Below are 19,348 nucleotides of genomic sequence, written 5' to 3'. Positions count from 1 at the left end.
TGATATGTATTATAGATCTCTTCTAAACCTAATAAAATAAGTAAGACGCAACTAGCTTATCATTAGTAAATCACGTTAAATTTTGTGTTGATTGTTCTCTAATTTTTTTATTTATTTACTGCGTTTGTTACAACAATTACCTTTTGCAACTCTCTAGATACTTCACATATAAAGTGTCTAGATGGTGCATATAAATGTCATCATAGCCTTAATATAGTCTACTTTGAAGGGCATATCACGCTCATGATTGACGAGGCTTTCCCGGGATCTAAATTAGGTGGGAAGCAATTTCAAGTGACTTCACCCAATGGCTAGCAGGAAAATAAAATGCAAACTGCAATTTTCCGGTCTTAAAAGCTCATTTCAGCTGATATCTATGCTTGCTTTCCACAAACTTATATTATTTCTTTTTCTTAAATGGGTACAAAGGCTGTAAATGTAAGAAAAAAAATAATCATATTCATAGTTTTGTTGTTCGCCAATATCTTGTATTAGACGATCTCACGATAAGTTATCTAAAGACCAGTGCAACTCTTTCTACCTTAAAGATGAATTCTTACTTTTTAAATTGAAACTTCTAATGTTCGCGATAAATTATTTATGAGATCAGTATCACCCAAAACTTGCTCTCATCCTCATCAAATACAAACTTTGATACAATGGTGCAATATGCATAGCAATTGCTTAGACTTAGTGGGAGATTATCCTAATCTTGATTCAATGTAATGCAACAAGATGTTTACATGTACGTTCGTGACATGAGATATATCATAAACTGGTTATTAATATCATTTATTTACATATCACAGGATAGATGTGTATAACTAACAACTTATAGAAATATAAGTAGTGGTAGAAAGATTGAGATCATTTTTTTTTTTGTAGGAAAGTGATCAATTAACCAATCTCTCAACACATACATATATATATATATATTTAGAAAGAGTGGGATCTGTTGAAGACTTTTCTTAGAGCTTTGTAGCTAAAAGACTTGGCTTTGGTCAAAATGGCATTACTATTAGTTGTACTATTAATTCTGTAATTTCCTTCTGTTTCTTCTAATTTAATGTTGTCTTCAGGATTCCAAAACTGCGCTTCTTTCCTTTTATTCTTGATAGTTGTTAGCACATCATACTTGTTGCAAATTCCCCACACTGTCACCTTTTGTTGTGGATAATCAACATTTACCGAGTAAATTCCTGTTAATATACAAAATTTTTAGTTTTAGTTCCTAATAAGGCAGAATAAGTAAGAAAAGATTGAATTTATAACCACAAATGAGGAAAATAAAGGAGAAATAAAAGGTAGTTTGTATGTACTACACTAGTCTTACATGCACACGGCGCGTGCGAAATCATATAAAAATTCCTTATATATATATAACAAAGATAGAGATATAACGACCATAATTTTTCTTTCCTTAATTAAAATAGGTAGTTAGCCTTTTTTTTTCCAAAATCACAGAAATGAATAACAACATAAAAAGAACATGAAAGAATCTTATTCACGAAATGGAGGTGAACTTAAATACTAACTTGCATTTCCAGTTTGTTTATTACTTAGTAATAATTAGGCCTGAAAATATCATCGCGTGCACAAAAGGCTAGTAATAATAACTGTTACCTTAATGGATTCAACATCATGATTTTATGTTTAGCTACATGCAAGATATCCTAACATTATGAGTAATACGATAGAAACATAAACTAATGACTTGATACAGATTTCTTGCAAACATTTATATCTTTCAAAGTAATAAATAATACAAATTTCAATTATAATTTACCTCTTAAATTACTCAAAGCCTTCTTCACTTTCCTTTCACATCCAAAAGAATATAAAGGAACCTTCAACTCAACATATTGAGGCTCTACACTCTTGTAAGCCGGAACGATTTGTAGATTAGCCATCTCAATTTAGAGTTTGTATCTTAATTACAATCTTATAATGGTGGTATTGTAACAACTTAATAGAAGTTTTTATCAATGCTACCTTATCCAAATGTTCATGTTCATGGTTAGCTATATATATTGGATGAAAAAGCTTAATTATGGGGTTACGTAAGCTAATCTAAATCTCAAAGATGAAAAAGTTAAAGATGCACAAATCTATGATTCCTTGTCTATATTATGTCAACAAAACTTTAGTTAACCTTTCTTCTCATACATAGATTTTTTTTTTGCATTTTCTTAAGTTTGATGTTACCCTTTATAATAAGTTGACAAGAAACTTTAGGCTAAAAGATGTTTGTTAGATTCCTTTTTATGATTAATGATATTTTTTGGAGGTATTACATGAATTCTGAGTCAGATTGGTCATTTTTTGATGAAAATTGATAGCTTTAGTTTAGGGTTCTTCTTATCTTGCATGGCAGTTGAATGTTCTAGCATGGCTACCATGTGCATATTGCTTTGCCATGGGCAGAAAGTTGCAACTTAAAGTAGGTTAATTAAGTTTTGATTAAGTAACAAGAAAAGTAGAAGTTCATTTCTAATCTAGGGTTAAATCAAGGGTTATAGCTATTTTTTTTATTAAATGTGTATTAGTACATTTTACCTTTTACAAAAACAGTTGGCTATAGTGCAATTGATCAATTTCTATAACCAAATAGATGATTTTTGAAGACTAACTTTAGACGATCAAAACCTAAATAAGTCTGCACACTAACGATTATTAGAAATGACATATACATCATTTTGTTAACAGAACGTATGCAAAGAGTCAGATTATTATACATACAGGTAATTTCGAATTTGTGTGACACAATGACATACACTTTAGGTATAACAACATGAAATTATCATTGATTCTTTACATCAATCGATTAGGATTAAGTTAGTTTTACCCCCAAAATATATCCTAATCATTGATAGACCACCCATGTTGTTGAAGACTCTAGCTTTTAGTATGTCTCCGGTGGGTTTTCAACTTTTTATGTCAACCTATTGCCTAGAAGTTGCATCACGCTCATATTTCTAGCACACAAAGAACAAATAACTCATCAAATCCATTGCTTAAAAACTTATTATGGTTTCATACTTTTATGTTATGTTTCACTCTTTAGTCTTTGATCAGGGTATTTCCACCTATATCCTCAAACCTCAAGGTAGTACTTCGTTGTTGTTCATAGATCATAGATGTTAACACGTTTGTATCTCTATATCTTATGAAATTTACAAATTTCTGAGCATACCGAATAATAAAAGTTATAATAACCCCTTCATGTTTGAAACATGCATGCTTGATGCTACATATACATTCATGCAATGTACATAATCCTCCTATTAACTTCTACTTCTTATAACAAATAGCTCATGAAAAATCACAATATTTGCCTACTACTTCCTCCGTTTCTTTTTACTCGCTACACTTTCCATTATGGGAAGTTTCACATTACTTGCTACACTTCTTTTTTTGGCAATAAACTCTCTCTATCTCTCTCCTCCCACATGGGTCCCTTTTCTTTTTACTCTCTACCTCTCTCTTCTCCAAAAAATTGCCTAGGAGTCCGTGAAATGAGAAGTGTAGCGAGTAAAAAGAAACGGAAGAAGTATATATATTATGTGTCCAACAACTACATACGCATGATTGATGAGCTTGAATACTTCAACTTTCAACTGAAATTACCTATATATCATACAAGCATAAGCAATAACTGCAATGAAACCTCAAAGGATAAGAGTAGGCTGAGTAGCACAGCATCAAGTAGAAACAACAAAATAAAGTACTAAAAATTTTCTTTTCAGCCTCAAAAGCAAAGTGATCATCTTATTTATCTTGTTCTTCTTTGAATAAACTAATTATCCTTGGCTCTTTAGCTGACACTCTTTCGTCGCATTGTGGTATTAGATTTTGATCAATGATTTATGTCCATTTTAGTTTTTTTTTTTTTTTTTTGTTTTTTTTTTACATCGAGAAAATGTACATCCATTTTACATTTTACATTTTATATTGTTAAACGTCACCTCAAAATTACTTAAAATCTCCCCAAATTCATTTTTATAGACTATTTTACCCTTCCTCTTTTCCACACCACCCACCACCACCTGCCACCACCTGCAACTACCCGCCATCACCTACCTCCCCACTGCCACCAACCACCTCCTCCACCACCCACCTGGAAGCAGGCGAATCTTTTTAGGACGATGAGCGAACGTCTGGCCTGGACGTTCTCCCCATGGCGCGAATGTCCAGGCTTGGACGTGCGCCCCATGGCGTGAATGTCTAGGCCTGGACGTTCACCCCATGGCGCGAATGTCCAGGCCAGACATTCGCCCATTGTCTGAAAAAAAATTTCGACTCCTTAGGTGGCTGGTGGGTGGCTGTGGCAATGGGGTGGTGGTGGCGGCAGGAGGTGGATGGTGGTAAGTGAGGTGGCTGGTGGCGGGTGGTGGTTTAGAGAAAAAAAGGAAAAGGTTAGAGATGTAATTTTAACTTTTTTAAAAGTGATTTTAAGTATTTTTGGGGCGATGAATAGAAGTTCAGTCAAGATACTCGAGATATATCATCAAATTATCACCATGTTGTGGTCGGTAAAAAACCACCAGGAAGGACCCGGGTACAAATTCTTATGTATTTCCGGCTACACCAAATTTGAGGTGTATCCAGAGTTACATTTTATTTATTTTCTTAATCATGCATATAAACCCTCAGGCCTTAATGAAGATTACTAAATGAGATGGACTTATGGTAAGATGGTCTCAATATTTACTTTATTTACGCTACTTTTTAAGTGACCATTTAACTGAAATAATAATATAAAATAGGTTTTTATTTTATTTTAGAAAAGGCCCAACAATAATCTCAATGGTTTATAAAGCGATTAAAAAATTTAGGAACTTCTTGATCCAAAAAAAGAGAATTTTCTCCCACATAATGCTAAACAAGAATACATTCCAATTTTACGCTGTTTTGAAATATAATTTCTTGTATACTGTCCAAGTAGGAGATATATTACAGATAGCAATTTACTATTTTGAAAAATGCTAACAAAATTAGCATTTATGTTACAAAACTGCTAATATAATAAGCAGTTTAGTTCATATACACAAACACCTCAACTCACATAAGGGATAAACAAATTTTATCTAAACAGAACTGCTAATTAAAGCTAGACCGTTGATTGAATTAGGCTCTGTTTGGCAATACTGTCTGAAATATAGCTGAAACTGATAAGGTAGCTGAAACTGATAAGGTATAGCTGAAACTGATAAGATACTGAAACTGATAAGGTATTTGATTAGTTTAATTGTTTGGCAAAACTAGTTGCATAAGGTGATTAATTATTTAAGTTTTGTAATTTTTTTATTATATATATTTCAACACTGATTCATTTCAATGTACTACGAAATACTTTGTCACCGTCCATGAGAAGCCATTAAGCCTTAAAAGTCCATTTGCCAATTCACTACTATGGCTAGTGAGTATCTCCTTCATCACATGAATTAAAGGTGGGTATTAATACTTTCAAATTATGCCTTTTGGTCACCACAAACCACAAAATCTTCCACAAAAATTTTCGATACAATCAAGATTCAAAAACTTCCATTTAATAGTTTTTCTTTTTTGATAATTTGGAGAATTTTCATTGAAAAAATGGCAAAATTGTTGGAGATACAGACAAACATTCAAGCCTAGGAAACCATCAATCTGCACAGCCTCATTTTCCTCATTTTTATGCAACAACAGCCATAAGATAATAGCAATAACCAAACCATAAAATTCTCAATGTTGGCGAAGCAATGCTTCAACCTCCATTAATAGTTCTTGAAGGTTGTCATTTCAATCATGGAAAAATCAAACCCACTGCAAAACTAAATTCCCCAATTAAATTTCATTGTGTTAGCAACACAAACCCCAAATTCTCTCTTCACACCAAAAAAAAACCCCAAATTCTCTCTCCTCTACTTCACATTGATGCAACATTGAAGTTGTGGCTAGTGGCGCCATTAATGCATGCTTGCTCCTAGTTCATGTTCATGGTTCTCAAAAATACATCTAATTTAAATATAAAAAAAGAAAAAAAAATACAATTTCAGTGCCTGAAATTCAGACGCTACTTTGAGTAGCGTTTCAATTTCAGTCACTTTTAGGGACTGAAATGCAGTTTCAGTTCCATCCCAAACACTTCTATTCATTTAAGGTAGCTTTTTATTTTAGCACCTAGTTATTTCAGCTACCTGAAATAGGTTCCCAAACAGAGCCTTAGCAGTTTTTCTCGGAATTTCTTTTTCCAGCCCATTGTACATAAATATTAATAAAATTTTTTTCGATGAATAATGTCAAAGGGAATATTAATTTCCCATATACGCTGAAGTTGAAATGAATTCCATGGATACCGTCTATGTAGGACAGTACGCGAGAAATTTTTTTGTTTTTTATTTTCGGTAAAACACTATTCAGATTAGAGGTTAACTTTAAGTTAAGTCGCTACTTATGATAGCCATTTACGACATAAACCGCTACATGGCGTGCGAGAAGCACTAAACCTGTGTGGCGCGCGTTCTCTTGTGTTGGTTCTCTTCAGCGATAAACTGCTACTCTGAGTAGCAGCATTTTATATGCGTACCTTATAGCTTGTCTTAGGGACATAATATAACAGCTATTTAAAGTAGCGGTCAACTTCAATGAAACATTATTATTAATATTGATCGCTACTTGGAGTAGTAATTTTATTAAAAAAAACCAAAATTATAGTTGCTGCTTTACATGGACAATATATCGATATCCATGAAATTAATTTCGAGTTCAACATATACGAGGAATTAATACTGTCTTGTGACTATATCCATAGAAAAATTCATAAATAATACGTTGGAAATTATTTTCTCAAACAACGTGAAGTGGGACTTTCTTTTCTCTTTTAGCATTATGTGGGGGAAAAACACAGAAGATAACTATAGATATTGACAAAAGAGACAATACATCGACAAGTCTTACCATAGCCATGCAAATGCCACGTTAAATGTGGGTTCTCTTGAATACCTTTTTCCATGCTCTGACTGGACCTTACTTTGCTGACTCACCTCATCTTGTTCAATTTATGGCCCCAAACCATGTGAGTTACTGTGGATCTCTTTCTCCCTAAATTGGTCAATTTTCTTTACCTATTTATGAAAAAAGTTTCATTTCAGGAAAAGTTAAAAAGGCATCTCTATGTTGATGACCTCCTAAACAGTACTTAAATAGTGTTAAAGTTACAAGATAGCACAACACATTGTATTGTATTGTATTCTCTTTTGCTGACAATTTTTCATGTGCAACCCATAATCTTTCAATTTATTGTACATATTATATTATGTGGAGTCTTAATTTACTATAACTTGATTTTTCTGGATTGACACCATCAGAGAATTCAGGAGTACTATTACAATTTTCTCTAATTTATAATGTTTGATAGAAAGACAATTTATTAAAGTCTTGTATTGGCTTTGGCATAATGGAATAAAAGTTTTTTATCTTAGGGTTTTTAGCTGAACTTAGGGCTCACAATTTGGGTCAGTGAGTTAAGTTTGGTTTTTGATTTTGAGTCAACTTTGATTAAGCTAAACTTAGGGCTCACAATATGATATATTGTGAGCCGCCCTAAGTTTAGCATAATCAAATAAAGTTGACCCAAAACAAAAAAAATATTAACTTTAGCTTGAGTCTGGCCCTAAGGTTGTTCGAGTTGAATTAAGGTTTTTCTCATTAACTTCAAGTTTAATTCAGGTCAAAATATATATTGAACCGGGTTAGAAAATAACGATTCTAATTACACTAGATAGTTGATACAATTATGTGTCTGGTTGGATTTTCGGCTAAAAAGAGTATCATATTTGGCCGAAAAATTTGTACGCATTTATCAAGCCAAATCAGGTTGGATCAATATATAACAGATTAAGTTGAATAGATATTGAAATTTGGATCAAACTATCAAGCCACAAGCCCAAATTTTATGTCTGTTTGATTTGGACCTATCTTTTCGTCTAACCCAACCCAATATCAATTAGACTTGGGCCAAATTGATCACCTCTAACCTTTTTTTTTGAAAGAGAAATTTCATAAGTATTAAAGATATAATCAAACAAAATCAAATTAAATTCGTTTTCGAAGAAACTACAATAAACTAGATCGAGCAATACTGTGCAATTCCCTTGTATTTGCTGAATCAAACAGCTATTAATGAGGAAGTCTATCATTCTGACATAGTTTGGGAAGATCATTATTGATCGAGCCATGTTGACCGCATTCTAGTTTCTAATACCTTCATGTTGATAGTCTTGAACTTCAATCAATCATAATACTTTCTCATATGTAAAGACAAACAAACTAGACTCACAACTCTCAGCATAGAGGAGAATGAGATCTCTAAAACATAGACTAAAGTCTCCCATAGTGGGGCTCGAGAAACTCTCATAAAGAGAGACTAATTTATTCAACAAAAAAGAGAAAATAAACTAATAAAAATTGAAAATAAGAGAGGAAAAGAGCGAGATACCCTGAATGAATGAAATTATCCATGACAACCCCTAACTAAATTAAGAAGGGGAAGAAGAGAAGAGAGGGGTGGCTAGAGAGAAACTAGATTTAAATAATTAATCACCTCTAAGTTGAAAAGAGTTAAAGAAGGGAATTATAAAGATAGATATATTTGAACACTCATTATAGATTTTATCAAGTAATTATAATGATTTTAGAAGTATATCACTTGCTCTATTCACAGTTTATAGAGTAATTATTTTATGGAAAATTTGGTTAAAAATCACCTTTTAAATACAAGTTTTACAACAAACAAACTTTTTTTAAAAAAATCGGCAAGAAGACCCTTAAAATATTATTTTTGTAAGAAACTACCTTGGCCAGTTTTCGGCGTTAACTAAGCATTTTCCGACTTTGACTCATTAAAACCAAACATGTGCAGGGCACGTGACCACAACTCTTATGTTTCAACCTCATTTCCCTCCATTATCCCAACATATACTGATGGAGTCAATAACGGAAAATACTTGGTCAATGCCAGAAAATGGGGTTGAAACATGAGAAATGCATATCACATCCCTACACATGTTTAATTTTGACGAATCAATAGCGAAAAATACGTCAAATTGTTCCTCGCAAAAGTTTTTTTAGGTGTTGTTTTGCTAAATTATTTTCTAAAAAATTGTTTCTCGCAAAATTTTGTATTTTAAAGATTGTCTCTAAATTTTCCTTATTTTTATTGCTTCTCCAAACTGTAAATTTATTAGCAATCCCACACATGAAGAAAAGAAGTGTATTATTTTATAAATTTATCAGCATATAATGGGGGCCAAGATTGGTTCAGTGCTCATAATAATAGTATTTGACCATACGATTTCAAGGTTATAATATAGTCATAAGTCATTTTTGTTGCTTTTCCAAAGACTACATTTTTTTTTAACAATCTTCCACTCATGTATGTTTTATGTTGTTCTTTATACTTCAGTAATATAATGGTGCGTGGTGGTGGTGGCCATTGGACGATCTTACTCTGCTTCTACAGTCCATGCATGATGAAACGCATTAATACTATGCTTTATAGCTTCAAATGTAATGTTTTCACCTTTAGACAAAATTAATTAGTTGAACGTTTCCATCATAAACAAATTCAAACTTCATTGAATAATGAACTTGACTTTAGATTATAGTAGATATTTAATCCGTGCAAAGCACAAATTTGTGCCAAATTTAGGATTTTAGTCTACAAATTGATTAAGAAATACTATAAAAAGAAAGGAGAATCTTAATTCTCATTGACCTAAGAGGTGAAGAAGAAGTTGCTTGCTTTTTGTCTAAATTTGAGAATTGAACGAAGCAAAAATATTGGAGACAGATGATCAAAAAATGAATACGCTTTTAGGGCAAACCATTGATAGTTTCAGAAGTATTAACAAATATTATCCGACTATCAAAATTTAAGGGGTTCTGTATATTCATCACAATCACTTAGTTTTTTCCTGTGCTTTTTATGAAAAATAGCTCAAAAATAATGGATTAAAAAATGCACGAGAATAGTGTAACGACTCACAAAGTCAACTGACAACAAGTTCTTGTTCCGTTTTTATTGAAACGTTTCCTTTATTTGAAAGTTTCTTATTAATGCAATATTTGAAAGTTCTACTTCATATCTATCTCCATCACTATCTTCTTTATATGGATTTCTTAAAAATTTGAACATCAATATAATATGTTGCAATTATTATAAAACAAAGTAACGATATAGCAAACTCTTTTAGAAGAGAATCGGGTCTCTTTTAATTTTAATCCTTGAATTTGTTTGTATTCCGCCAATGTTAAAAGAAAAGTTCCACCCACATGATCCTGAACCCCAAAAAAGAACTTCTATACACATGATCATGTGCATGGAAGTTAGAGTTTTGTGGAAGTAAAATCTCAGAAAAAGCTCCACATAATAGAGTCAGAAGAATACAAATATACAATAAATAGATTATGTCCTCAACATTATAGTATTCAATTTTCTAAAAGTATATTGATTGATTGATTACAATATGAAGGTACTTAGTACATAGATACAGAATGATTCTAACACTTAATTAAAAGAAGAAAAAAAAAGCACTTTATGACAACAACCCAACAAAGTTCTCTATATTCTCATACCATCATGTGGTAGTAATTAACTCTCTATTATATTTGAACTTACAATAATATATTACAAAAACCTTTAATTATCATAAGTTCAAACTTTGATGTGTTGGATTTTTTCACTTCTTGTTTCTTAATTAATTACTTATTCATTAATTAAGGTTATGAAATACAACATGCATTGGGATTTTCATCACTAAACAATTGTGGAGGTGGGATTCTTTCAATCACATACAATGGTTGTTGATATTGATAGTAATTATACATCATTCTTTTCATTGATTCTTCTTCAATGTTAATGGGTTGAATTACTTCATTAACAACTTCACCTTCTTCTTTTTTTACCTCTTCTTTATTAATTTCACCTTGATTATCTCCACCTTTATTTTCACCTCCTTCTGCTTCTGGTGGCTTATTTTGATCACCTCCTTCAGCATTTTGGGGTGCATTGTTGTTTTCTTCTTTATTTTCCTCGGGCTTGGGTTCGTCGGCGGGCTTTTCGGCCTCGACGGGCTTGGGTTCTTCAGCGGGTTTTTCGGGCTCGGGTTGTGGTACTATTCTGGCTTGTTTCTTGGTGCGTCTATACACATACTCAACCAACTTGTTTGCATCCATTGTACCTGTGACTATGACCTTCCCACCACTTAACTCAGTTTCTGCTGTTTGTACACCTGCAATTTAAATATGTTTACTTATATTAGTTAATAGTTATCATATAGACTATGGTAGTATATCATGTCACGTAACGGTGGATGCGAGGGTTAAGATTCGAACCCTTTACCTACTAAGTTATATTTACTAGCATATGAATATTTCGATAGTCTATTAGTTTTTATTAAAATCTAATTAAACTCGTCTCAATGTATATTATTAAGATGCTCACTATATCTCTAATTAATTACTTGTTACATATGAAATGTCTATACCTTTTGAGACAGCTCTTGTGGTGTGATAGCCTGTGGGACATGCCACTTTATAGGTTGATTAATGATCATCACAACTTATTAGTGTTAGATGTGGTAATATATGTGATTGGTAGGTTGGACTAAAGATGGTTAAATGGCAAAAGTGGGGGGTACAATGAGTTTTAATTTTCTTGGTTCCCGAGATATACCTAGCAAGTAATTAGACTCGAGTAGATATCATTTTAGGAAAAAGTTATATGCAGCTTTAAAGGCGGTATATAAGAAGTTAATAATGGAAATAAGTTACATTAATTGATCATTTATTACATTGGTTGATGCAAAAATTTTCCATAAAATCATATAAAAAGACTGCATATAGCATAACCCATCATCTCATTATCATTTTTATTAATATATAATTGAAGATATTAATATAAAAGACCGTGTTTTGGACGAAATTAAATGGGGTACAAGTACATTTATACATATACATTCACATAAATAATAGTACAGTAGTTCAGTAAAGATGAAGTAGAATTATTAAATATGCAGTACTTTATCAGAAGTCTGAAGGATACTCATTTTCCTTAAGTTTTCTGATTGATATACAACTATACAAGTGTTAGTTATGGCAAAAATATGTAATTAATTATATGGTTTTTTCACAAAAATATACTATATATGTATATAGTTTGGTACTTTGTTAGCTGAAGCAAAGCTGCCAGATTCCATGGACCACAAATGAAAGTTGTATGTTTGGTTGCATGAACAATGGAGCATGTGTTAGTTTAAGGTCAAGTCCTTGGCCTAACTCACAATTAACAAACTGTAGATAAACTTTGTTTTTGTTTTTTGGGAATAAGTCTGAATCTTAGAAAGTAGAAAAAGCTCTGAAAAAAGGGGTTGATTAAACTTTTTTTTGTTAGGGATTTCTTTTTTGCATGGAGTGTGCTAAGCTTTAGAGAGTGGGCCAATTGTTATGACATGCAAAAAAGGATTGACATATTGTTGCACAAAATACAAGAATTTTTTTTGCCTATAGTGAAAAATGGCTTGAATATACTTATGTAATGTATGTACCTCTCATTTTGAGTATTTTCTTTTTGAGTTGTCCAGCACAGGCCTCACAGTGCATATTTACTTTAAGTTCCACAGTTGTTAAGCCACTAACCTGGACAAAGAGAAAATCCACCAAAAATTCAAAATATAAGAATTCATTAAAATGTTGACATAATAAGTATATATATATACTAAAAGCAAACTTAATGAATAATAATAGAACATAAAAAGAGAGCTATGAGAACTATTCACTGATGAACAAAGAGGTTTTTAAGTTTATTGTCCTTAGTAACAAAAGATAAGATACAATTAGGGTAAAGATAGTAACGTCAATATACAGAGTGGCGGAACATCATTGGGATCGGTGGGAGCCAGAATCCCGGCCAACTTTTGAATCTTTTTAAAAATTAAAGTTAAAAATGTAATTTTATAAAATAAAATAGGTTAATTTTTATATTTTCCACCCCTTCTAAAAATAAAAATTAAATTTTTAATCCCGTCTAAAATATTTTTCTGATTCCGCCCTAATATACACTTTTTTTTCTCGCGATTAGTTTATTGTTTAGTATATGGCATGAATTAAGTGAAAGAAGTGTTGGTAGGTATCCCATGAAAATTACCTGTGAAGATACAACTTTAGGTATGGGTTCACCCTCATTTGCCGGTAAAGGTGACAAAACCTTTGCTTTTCTCTTTGTTTTCTTCATAATCTTATTGCATATTGCTTGTGGCTCCACCACGCCTTTTATGGTTACCTGATTTTGGGCCATGTCAATTACTACCCCTTCAACTCCTGCTTGCATAACAAGTAATTTATGGGTTAGTAACAGAAATTCAACACAATTATTGCTCCAACTTCTACTCACAAAAAATTAAAAATGAAGAAATACTTCCAAACTTATATTGTCATAGTTGGGATAAAGTGGTATAAATTTTCCATTAATTAAAACCATGCAATTTACTCTTTCCTTGTGTATTTCCGAGCATCGGAGAATCTTAGTTGGGACTGGTAGGGACCTGGCTTCGATAATTTTTTTTGGCATATTTAGATACAACCCCATAGATAGGTTAGAGGTTCAAATCCCCCTCCCCTTCTTTATACTTTGTACCGCTTTCGTGGTTTATATGGATAAAAAAGTAACTAAGGGAAGGAGTAAAATAAATAACCTCTAATTTTCATGATGGACCTCTCAATTTTCTTGGCACATCCAACACAATGCAAGTCTACATAGAGGACAAAAGGTGGTGGTGGTGGTGGCGGTTGCGGTGGTTCCTCTTCCTTCTTTTCTTCCTCAGCCGGAGGTTTCTCTTCCGCCGGTGGTGGTGGCGGTGGTGGGTTTTCTTCTGCTGGTTTCTCCTCAGGCTTAGTCTCAGCTGGAGCTTGCTCCTCCTGTTATTCATATTAACAAAATCAAAAAACCAACATTAACCCACTTCATTAAATTCACCAATAAACAAAACCCATCTCCTAAAATTTTGGAAAACCAATCATATTTGAAATAATTTAACCAAATGATTGATCATTACACTTACTGGCTTAGCTTCTTCACCCATTGGTTAAAACTCTAAAAAAGATGTATTTACTTGTAATAAGAAAATGTAGTAAATTTGGTAAGTGGAGAAAGAGATTGAAGAAAAAATGTTGTTTATATATATGTATATATTTGAGAAGTTAAAGAAGATGTTTGAGATTTGAAAATGGGCGGTGCTCTCTACTTCTGCTTTGCTGCAGCATATGTTATGTATAAAGAAAGTTGTTGATGATTCCAAAGCACATGCAATGCAACTATATATGCCTAAGAAAAAATAAACCTAGAATTAGAATTTGATCTCTTTTTATGAGTTTCTTTTATCCAATCTTTTTGAGAGCTAAAGATCAGGAAAAAGAAGGGGGGAAAACCAATGAAGCAAGGGAAGCTAATTTATAGATGAAATAAAGATGGTGCTTTGGTGAAGTTCTTGGTGTGTGGGGTGAGGTGGAGAGTCAGGACATGAGGTGATGGTGAGAATTTGATGACGAGGAGAAGTGCAATTGTGACTGGCTGCCATGTGGATTTGTCCAATTTAAAATAGCATTATTACTTTTTTGTTCTAGTAATTTCTCGAAAAACGAGTTTTTTTATGAGCAATAATGACAATGAATTAGAGGGAAGTGGTAGCTCAGTGGAGTACCACCTCGAATTTCATGGCCGGTATTGTCCGTGGTTCAGATCCTCATCCCAACAATATGTTGGGCAATTAATTCTGGGCTGTTTTAGCCTTGTACCCAGCCTCTGAGCTGGTGTGCCCTGCAAACTAGTAGCCTGACAGGGGTTGATCTTCGGACTATTATCTTTCCTAATAAAAAAAATAATAATGACAATGAACTATCGAATAGTTCTTATCCTTTAAAAGGAAATATGTATTGATACGAGAAATGTGATAATGAATAGTCGAGTGGTTTTCAGATATAATCACCTTGTTAAAAAGTTTATAATCACTAGTGAACTTTTCCATTCAATCTTAACTATTAAGTTTACTTTTAAGATTCAACTCTTACCTATATGCATAGTAATATTCAATATTCTTTGAAAAGAAAGATTGTTAAAAGGCATGATCTAAAGGCTTAAATTTTATGTCATATGAACTTGAATTCTTTACTAATAAATCAAGTTTTTATGGTCATGCATTTACTTAGCTAGGGTTCATGAGAATGAAGAGATTTGGTGGTTATCATGTGTAACAACTAACATGTTATTTGGACAGGCTGGACACAAGGAATGTGTGATTGATAAAAGTTTATTAGCTAAGCTTATATTAATAATTATACCTTTATCTTTTTACAACAAGATACAAAAAGCTTAATTACTTTAATTAATGGTTGATGCGATACCTAACCACCGTGTGGAGCCAAAACACCATAAACTTAAGTTGATCATGCAAATTAAGTGATCAATCACTTCATTAACTGATAATTATATTGTCCTATTATGGACGCAACATCTAAATAATTTTCCTTGATGAAAGTTGATTTTTTAGGTCCAAGATTTTGTCAGTAATCTTGAACTATGTTTAATGATTATTTTGATCTTTGAATGATTGATCAAAATGAGCTACGAATCAAGAATGGCAAGTATGTATTCTGTTAAAAAAAAAGTGTTCATAACATGGTTTTATCTTAATATAATTACGTTCACTAATCAACAAACTCTATGATCAACAACTTACAAAGAATTACAAGATTGCCAATTACAATTGCAACTGTAATAATTCGTACTGGTTCACTTGGAATCTTAACACTATTCATACTTAGAGAGAATCTTCTCAATTTTTTTCAATTATAAGAAAAAATATATCATGTGAGGTTTTGTTTGATTCGTTTCAATCAATATAATATTAATATTCACTTGTTATAATTTTTAATAATATATAATAAATATTTAAGTTGAAATATGTGCATTCGGAGATGCGCAAAGAAAAGTGAAAAAGATAAAAAAAAAATGAAGGAGTAGCATTTTGCTTAAAAAACTGCCATTTTCGGGGTTGTTAAGTTTTTAACCTTGCTCAAATTTTGTAGTTAGTGTATTAGGCAGCAATGATCTTGCTTTCTACCAATGAGGCAATGACCATATTATTAGAGTGGTTTGGAATCAAAATGATGCTTTTTTTTTATTTTAAACATAACCATATAAGCAAAGAACATGCTCACTTTCGTTTCATCAATGAAACTTAGTTAGTTACAAAGTCAGAAACTTAGATGAGGTGCGTGTGAAAATACCTAGTGCTTAGGAGTATATCTCTAATTACTTTTGAGTGTTTTGTAATACTTGCAACAATTTATACTAACCTTTCTTATCGCTAATTTTCTCTCAAGTTGAGTCTCACATTCACCCATGTACGTTTTTAGTCAACTTCTACACTCTTATTAAAAGTATATATTAATTTAAACTATATTCTGTTCAACTTATTTTAGATAAGATACGATAAGTTTAATTAAGATAGTACAAGTTAATATAAGGTAAGATAAAATAAAAAAAGATAAGTTCATATAAAATATAATAAGATAAAATAAGTTCAGATAAGATCAAATAAGTTAAATAAAGCAAGATTAACTATGTTAGGTAACACAATAAATTAGAATAGAAGTTCAGATTAGATAAAACTAGCTTTTTATGCACGCGATGCGTGCGATGACATTTTTAGGCGTAATTATTACTAAGTAGTAAACAAAAAGCAAATGCAATTTAGTATTTAAGTTTACATCCATTTTGTGAATAAGATTCTTTGAAATACAATCAAATAGTATTTAAAAACACTTTAATAAATAAGTATAAGTATTGAAATTGCATTTGTAACTACTTTTTTGTTGACATTAACTAATTTTCTTGAAAATCCACGCACACTCATCAGCCCAGTCAACTTCAAATATGTAATCAACGATATGGAACTGATTAATATCCATGGTGTTACTTGGTGGATGTAAAAACCATGAGTATTCTTTGAATCCGAAAACTTTCATAACTTTGTTGAAAACTGCTGCTCTTCCATTAGGCTGCAATTAATAGAGATATTAGTTTTTAGTTGTAAAACGATACGTAAAAAAAAGTTTGGAATACTTGACAAACCTGTTGACTATGTTAGGTAACACAATAAATTAGAATAGAAGTTCAGATTAGATAAGATCAAATAAGTTAAATAAAGCAAGATTAACTATGTTAGGTAACACAATAAATTAGAATAGAAGTTCAGATTAGTTAAAATAATTAATAGATAAGTCCATATAAATTGAATAAAACAAAGCTTGACTGTGGTTCATACAAATAATTTTGATGCAGAATGAGCACATCAATATAGTTTCTCTTTTATATAATCATATCAGGCAAGATTGTAACTTAATTTGGAATTTGATTAAGTAATATCATTAATATTCCTTTAGTAGCATATCCAGAAAATTCAAAATAGGCTTGCATAATAAACTTTATCTTATTCCAACTTTCTTAATTCTCGTGTCTCCCCTACGTTTCATTCATTTTAGGACTAATGAAATATATAACTTAACACGTGTTTGTGGGCGCACATTAAACATATTGTAACATTATTTTCCCTTTGGAGACCATAATGATAAAAAATTTGACAAGTCATTTTGATTTACTTTATTTATATGAAAAAATTATATATTTCGAATAAACCCAATTCAATGGTAGTAGGGACGAAGTTTTCTAATACTTTCAAAACATGGATCATGGATGCAAAAAGATGTTGCTTTTAAAAAATTGTGGAGCCCATTCCTTTCATTTTCTCAAAGAGATAATATGACACTTAACTTAAAATGTGATAAGAACTAAAAGAGAACTCTTCTTTTATGAGTTGCCAAGTCCATATTCCTGGACTTGACTAACATTGATAACTAGTCGAATTCCTGAAATCCGAGCAATTAATTGGTAATTAGTTTGTTGAGTACGGATGAAAAGATTCAGGTAGCTGCATCAGATTATTGAATTCCTAGGGATGGAGGAAGCGTATAGGGATTTAAAAGCTTTAAGTGAAAATGCGTGTAAAATGATCTGTGTACTTCAATCTATGGGTACTTCACATGGTGAGTGTATTGCTGCCTTTCACAGCAATAGTTTTTTTTTAGTCACATCCCCTTTTCCTTCCATTCGTACCTCCATGTCCATCCCAATATTGAACTTCTTTATCGTCTCAAAGTTACTTAAAATCGTTCCAAAAAAAATTGAAATTACATCTTTAATATTTTCTTTCTTTTTCTCAAAACCACCACCCCCACCACCAATCACCTCACTCCACCACCATCCACCTCCTGCCACCACTACCATATTGCCACAGCCACCCACCAGTCGGCCATCCCCACCAGCCACCCCCACCCTCTGCAAACCCCACGAGCAACACCCCACCCCTGCACCACCAGCCACCACTCGTCATCACCTACCTCCCCACTACCACCCGTCACCTCCTCCCCCACCCACCTGCAAAGCCGTCGATTTTTTTTAGGGACAACGTACTGGGCCATGGGTGGAACGTCCAGCCTGGACGTTCGCCCATTGTCCCTAAAAAAATTTTGACGGCTTTGCAGGTGGGTGGGGGTCTGGGGGAGGAGGTGACGGGTGGTAGTGGGGAGGTAGGTGATGACGAGTGGTGGCAGGGGGTGACAGGTGGTGGTGGGGGTGGTGTGGAAAAGAAGAAGGGTAAAATGGTCTATAAAAATGAATTTGGGTCAATTTTAAGTAATTTTCGGACGACGTTTAATGATCCCCACCCTTTCATTTTTCAAACTAATTTATTTCTCGTGTAAAAAACAAAATCGATGAATACATATTTAAGACATTGTAATCATGATTTTTAGTACAAATCTGTGAGAAAAACGATATTAGGTAAAAACATGATTAGTGGAATGAATATCAATTGACTCAAATTTGTGACTTAATGTACTACTTTAAACAATAATCGTTTACATTACGCTAAAAATTTACCCAAACTTTTAATGGGGTCATAATTTTGATAGACTCACATCACCAAATTGGTGGGCACATTTAGGTTATTGATGTTGGTACATATTTTCTTTATATCAAAATCAAAGGCCAGACATTATGTACGTCGTGTGTAGAATTGATTAGTATGCCCAAAATGCGACTAAATAAGTTAATATAAACATCAAAAAAGAATGACCGATTAGTAATTACTTTCCATCACAAAGTTGGTTGTTTTTCACTTATACAGAAAGTAATAGGCCCAACTTACACTACTTCCTTTGGTGGTTATGCGTGGAGATGACTCAGCATGGG

General features: G+C 32.5%; 2 protein-coding genes across 3 annotated transcripts; both read right to left on the bottom strand.

The window, feature by feature from the left end:
• Positions 1 to 667: 667 nt before the first annotated feature.
• Positions 668 to 2,109, bottom strand: LOC104888133 (heavy metal-associated isoprenylated plant protein 28). Its single transcript, XM_010673005.4, has 2 exons — positions 1,787 to 2,109; positions 668 to 1,199 (listed from the first exon to the last, which is right to left on the bottom strand). Exons 1-2 carry the CDS (start codon positions 1,908 to 1,910, stop codon positions 937 to 939), a joined length of 387 nt encoding a protein of 128 aa, XP_010671307.1. The 5' UTR covers positions 1,911 to 2,109; the 3' UTR covers positions 668 to 936.
• Positions 2,110 to 10,447: 8,338 nt separating this feature from the next.
• On the bottom strand, positions 10,448 to 14,474 carry LOC104888131 (heavy metal-associated isoprenylated plant protein 9). Of its 2 annotated transcripts, none has more exons than XM_010673003.4 (5): positions 14,094 to 14,474; positions 13,734 to 13,956; positions 13,187 to 13,359; positions 12,588 to 12,678; positions 10,448 to 11,273 (listed from the first exon to the last, which is right to left on the bottom strand). In XM_010673003.4, the coding sequence occupies exons 1-5, from the start codon at positions 14,118 to 14,120 to the stop codon at positions 10,765 to 10,767; spliced, it is 1,023 nt and encodes a 340-aa protein (XP_010671305.2). In that variant the 5' UTR covers positions 14,121 to 14,474; the 3' UTR covers positions 10,448 to 10,764. The 2 variants fall into 2 exon arrangements, with proteins under 2 accessions (XP_010671305.2, XP_010671306.2); XM_010673004.4 differs by having other exon boundaries at positions 14,100 to 14,473.
• Positions 14,475 to 19,348: the final 4,874 nt, after the last annotated feature.

Source organism: Beta vulgaris, chromosome 3 (genome assembly GCF_026745355.1).
Source record: "Beta vulgaris subsp. vulgaris cultivar EL10 chromosome 3, EL10.2, whole genome shotgun sequence".
In the NCBI taxonomy this organism is placed as follows: Eukaryota; Viridiplantae; Streptophyta; class Magnoliopsida; order Caryophyllales; family Amaranthaceae; genus Beta; species Beta vulgaris.
Note: the sequence above shows the minus strand (reverse complement) of the source record. Positions and strands in the feature narration are given on the sequence as shown.